This window comes from Gavialis gangeticus, unplaced genomic scaffold (assembly GCF_001723915.1).
Source record: "Gavialis gangeticus isolate Ggan-Ray unplaced genomic scaffold, GavGan_comp1, whole genome shotgun sequence".
NCBI classification, from domain to species: Eukaryota; Metazoa; Chordata; order Crocodylia; family Gavialidae; genus Gavialis; species Gavialis gangeticus.
In genome coordinates this window covers 72,532,800-72,537,838 of record NW_017728993.1, presented here as the reverse complement: position 1 = coordinate 72,537,838, position 5,039 = coordinate 72,532,800, and the positions used below count along the sequence as shown (strand labels likewise).

At 41.7% G+C, this 5,039-nt stretch overlaps 1 protein-coding gene across 1 annotated transcript in view; it reads left to right on the top strand.

Moving 5' to 3' along the window:
* Positions 1 to 1,392: 1,392 nt before the first annotated feature.
* ATF6 (activating transcription factor 6) overlaps positions 1,393 to 5,039 on the top strand; it is a 212,325-nt gene continuing 208,678 nt past the window's right edge. Inside the window, exons 1-4 of the mRNA XM_019502016.1 lie at positions 1,393 to 1,495; positions 2,011 to 2,108; positions 3,680 to 3,809; positions 4,051 to 4,257. Coding sequence (XP_019357561.1) covers positions 1,447 to 1,495; positions 2,011 to 2,108; positions 3,680 to 3,809; positions 4,051 to 4,257 — 484 coding nt within the window. The 5' untranslated portion in view covers positions 1,393 to 1,446. The remainder of the gene's footprint in view (positions 1,496 to 2,010; positions 2,109 to 3,679; positions 3,810 to 4,050; positions 4,258 to 5,039) is intronic.

Here is a 5,039-nt window from a genome sequence, read left to right as displayed (position 1 = left end):
ATCCGAGCATGTCTCTTGTCGTGATGTGCGGGTTGTTGTCAAGGAAACCAAAGCCCGCCTCGAGACGCCATTCCCAAAGTCACCAGTTGGTTTCTGCGATGCATGTGTGCCTAAACTTAATGTGCCTTTGCTTAAGGCGCATAAGGCGATTCAGGCGCATGTCTATACATGGACCCACTAATATCCATTAAGATCATTACATTTGGGCACAAATAGCTAGGTCACATTAGCTCACATGCAAACATACTAATGTGCATTAATGCAATATGTGTCCACTAACACACACCACATTAATGCGCATTAGCACGTCTACACATCCACTAATGTGACTTAGTTATTTGCTCCTAAATTTGATACCTGCTTTATGATAAATAATCAGCCATTGGTATTGACCAAAGAAATCTTTATCAGTGCATGCCCAGGTTATATCCACATAATGGGCCCTGCCCTAGGGTTGCTACCCTTTTTGACATTCTTGGGGTTTACCTCACTTCTGACACAACCATCCTGTATCTTTTGGGTGTTCATGGTCTCCAGAAATTATGTTAGGAGCATGTGATGTTTTTAAACATTTTGCTTTGTATTTATTGGAATAATTTTGTTCCTTGGCTGAGACTGGAGAATTCCACTCCTTTTAGGAGGAGGAGAATTCATGAAGTAGAGGGGGTTTTTGTACAGGGAGCCAGAACCTCCTGTTGACTCATTTATGAAAGACTGTCCTTGTGCCATTTGCTGCATAGAGTCAAAGTATCTTTGGAAAAGGAAGTTGAATGCCCTCCCTCTGGGAATTGAAGGTATCTGTTTATTTAACTGTTGTGTGCCTAGTAGAGAGAGCATTGGTCTATCACTTTGTAGATTTGGGGTCTGTTACTAGCTCTGTAATCCATCTTGCTAATGTCCTTCACCAAATCATGTTACATCCCCAGGTCTCAATTTCTCCCATCTGTAAAATGGAGCTAATAATCTTGACCTCTCAAGGCTGGAATGTATTGATGTGAAATCAGGTATTATAAAAACAAAAAAATGCAGAAAAATCATCATCTCAAATAATGACTGAGACCTGTAGTTTGCTACTGCATTACAAATAATAGTTGGAAAAATAATTACTCAAGTGACACCCCTTCTGCCCCTGCTTATCCAGTTGCTGCTTAAGACTGAACTAAAAGCCATAGCCTCTTTCTGCATCTACGGCTTACATCATTATTGTTATAGAAAACCTGCCTTACATGCTTCTGAGAGTTTAGCTGTGAACACTGGTTTCACTATACCATAAGGTACAAATGGTGCCTTAGAATTCCTTTCTGTTATTTTGTTCTATAATTAGCTGAGTATAATGCATGCTGGTTATAATATATATCCTCAGTTCTTCCTTCTCTGAAATATAATTATGCTGAACTGTCATTTCAGAAAAATTGTCTGTATAACCTTGATTTTGATCTGGATTTGATGTCTTGTGACCCAGACCTCTGGGATACTGCAAACCAGACTTTTTCAGGTAATACATACCAGCTATGACTTTCTAGTCACAGGTGTCATAAGTTTGGGGATACCAGTGGAACTGTTTACTAGAATACCTGAGCAGATCAAAGCTCAGAAAAAACCTTCTAGGATCCATTAGGGCAGTGGACCAAACTGTCTAGGGTAGCTGTGGAATCTCTTTCATTGGAGATTTTCAGGAAGCTGAATGGCATCTGTCTAGGATGGTTCAGGAACAGTGCATCCTGTATCTGTTCAGGGGGTTGGATTAGATGATCTTCAAGGTCCTATGTATGCTATGACTTTTGCAACCAGAAATTGCTTCATTGATGTTTTTTTCGCCTTTGGGTGGAACATTAGGTACTCTTTTTACATAACTTTTGTAGTTTTACTATTTTTACTTGTGTATTTTAGTTATTTTTTTTTCTTTTGTTTAATTGAATGCTTGAAGTAGAGTGACAGGTTCTCTGGGTGATGCTTCTGTTGTTAGAGATCTGTGCAGTACAAAAGCCTATTTATCTTTGTCTCTTGTAGGGGCAAACTTGAAGACAGAACCTCAATCACCAGCTAATTCAACTTTTTCAGTCCCTTCACCATCATCATCAGTGGACTCTTCAGCACAACATGTGCCTGTAAGCACTAACATTTTGATGCTTTACATGGCTTACAATGATATTGTATGAATGAAAGAATGGCTTATAAAGGAAGCACACATTAAAAGAACAGCATCAACATATTCTGATCTATTTTCTTGTAATAAACTGCTTTGAGTTATCTTGCCTGTCCCTGTAACAGTTTCTTCAGTCAAATTTTCTTGTACTAAGCCTTTTTCTTTCCCATGCTACTCTCTGATCCATACAAACAGGAACATAATGCACAGCAAATAATATTGCAGGGGAGTTCAAGAGCGTAGTTTTTCCATGTTATGCTGTGAACAACTAAGATACATCCTCTGTTAATCCAAGTGCCCAGCAGGTTGCCTCAAGTTTGATTTGATGTTGTTACTAGGACGCACATAATTGGCAATGAAAAGTGAGCTGGAGCTTAGATAACACATCACTTCACACATAAAAGCTTGTCTGGATACCCTCTCAATGGACTCCAGTTAGATAAGCCAATCAGAAGCCCTGTTGAGAGAGATTACCTTGACCTTGTCACAGTTTCACTTACCTGAGTAAATTCAACAGCATTGCCAAATAGGTTTGGATAACTGAGAATGCATTGTTAAGTACCTACCAAAATTGCAGTGGAAGTGTGCTGCATGGTGACTCCTTTAATCTTGCAGTTTCCCCCAGGCCTCCCACACTGATTGGCAGGGAGACAAAATTTGTGGTTTTAAATATGGCATGGCTTTTGCCTCCTGTCCAGTTAGCAACAAACATCAGGACTACTGGGGCCCCTTGGCCAATCAGTGGCAGGAGGCAAAAACTCTGCCATATTTAAAACTGTGGTTTTCACCTCCCTGCCAATCGGGAGCAAGTCACGGGGCCCCTCTGCTGATCAGTAGTGGGAGGGGCATGGGGGAAACTGCAAAATTAAACAAGCTGTCACACAGGCACTTCCTGTGATTTTTCCTATGTTTTGTATCTGTGTGGAGTCCAAAAGTATTCACTACAGGACAGCCTTTCTAGTAGCTGTTGCTATCCCCTGTCTGCCTGATCTTGCTGGATAAAAAGAAGAGGATTGCTTGTTTTTAAATGGCCTTTAGCACTGCCAAGAATAAAAGGTTGGATAAAAATATCTCTTTCCATCCTCATTGTTACTGTGGGAGGCTTTAGTAGAAAGGCCAGTTAAACATTGAACTGAACGCTGAAAATACAGTAAAAAAATCAGATTCTTTATACAGGACCATAACCCCACTGCAAAGTTTGCACACTTGGTAAACCTAGGTATATCTAACCTCAGCAAATGGCTATGGGGGACTGGGTGTGTACCATATCCTAGTCACAGCTTCTATTTCACAGGGCATCACTTTCCAATCAGCTGTGCCAGACTGACTGTTCCTCAGCTGATCAGAGAAGCAGTGCCCTTTGAAATGAAAGTCACAGCAAAGCACCTGAGTATTAAAGAGAAGTGGTTTATGAATCATTCCTATATGAATAATACAGGTTGTGATGTATTTGGTTTATTTTTTAAGCACTCTCTTTTTTGTTTTGAAGGATCTGTCATTAGTTGTGGGGTTTTTTGTACTTTCCATCAACAGGAAGACTTGGACTTCAGCTCCAGCTCCCAGATGTCTCCCCTTTCTCTTTATGGCAAGAGCTCCACAAGTCCCTCATCCCCTGATGGCCAGAATGAGAAAAAGCTTGTTGCCAATGCCACACTCCGGTCCGGTATGATTAATATTTTTTATTTGGCCTTGCTGTTAGTACATGCATCATTGCCTTTCATGAAATGATGCATGAGAGGGGAAAAGGACTTTCACAGTCCTATTCAAATACCCAGGCCTTTTGTTTCTGATAAATGTACTTGGCATGAGAGGCACATCTTAACAAAGAAATACATCAGTAACTCTTTATAGAATTCTTATTTTTAGATCTTTGAAACTAACTCATTTATTTTCCTTCTCCCCAGCCAATAGCTCTGCAAAGGCACCAAAGCGATGTAATCAGGCATCAAAACTTTCCATTCAGCCCAAGCCTCTCTTGCTGCCTGCTGTACTTGAGACTCAGACCAACATTGGTTTACCGGCTAAAGCCATCATTATTCAGACCCTTCCAACACTTCTGCCACTGCCAAAGCAGCAGCCAGTGGTTAGCATCCAGCCAGCCCCTCCAAAAGGTCAGTGTATAGTTGTGGTTGAGTAGAGGGCTTGAGATGGGTTTGCTTTCTTTTTGCGCAAATGGAAATGACATTCCACGGTAAGTTGAGTGATGGTAAAAAAACAAATATTGAGTTTATCTCAGGTCTTATTTCTCCCTGGTTTTGATTTGTATCCAGAAATGTGGCAGTGGCTGACAGTCATTTACACACACAGTTTAAGTGGGAATTAACTCAAATTAGCCGTTGATTGTCTCAAGATGGGAATGGGGCTATGTATTTTAAAATGCAAAGATATAAATAGTCCTAGACAGCTGCTTCCTGGTAAGAACAGAAAATAGGATGGGATGATTGTAGTTTCTTATTAGTTTTAATGAAATTGTGTCATTATGTGAAGAGGTAGCTTTTGAGAAGAGAGAAGCTGTTTGATAAACAGCTCCAGGTGCAGGGGCAGCCTAAGAGTCCTAGCAGCAAAAAGTGTATGGAGGAAATTGGAGCTGATGGGGCTTTGAGCCTCCATCTGCCATTAATCAATGGGTGAGAACAGGTTTGCTCAACCTCTGACCCGCAGAGCCATGACATCCAGCCTGTGGAGCTCCTCCACAGGTGAGAACGCCAGCCTTGCCTGGGCAGTCAATTCCAGTCTTGCCTGGGTTATTGCAGTGAAGGGGGATCAGAGCTGTCCTGGGCCCCACCCCTGAGTGTCCAGATCTGGCTGGGCTCCTCTTTCCCCCACCCTTGGCCCCCAATCCACACACATCAGGATTGGAGTGGCTCCGCATGCCCCCCCCCCCTGTGCATTT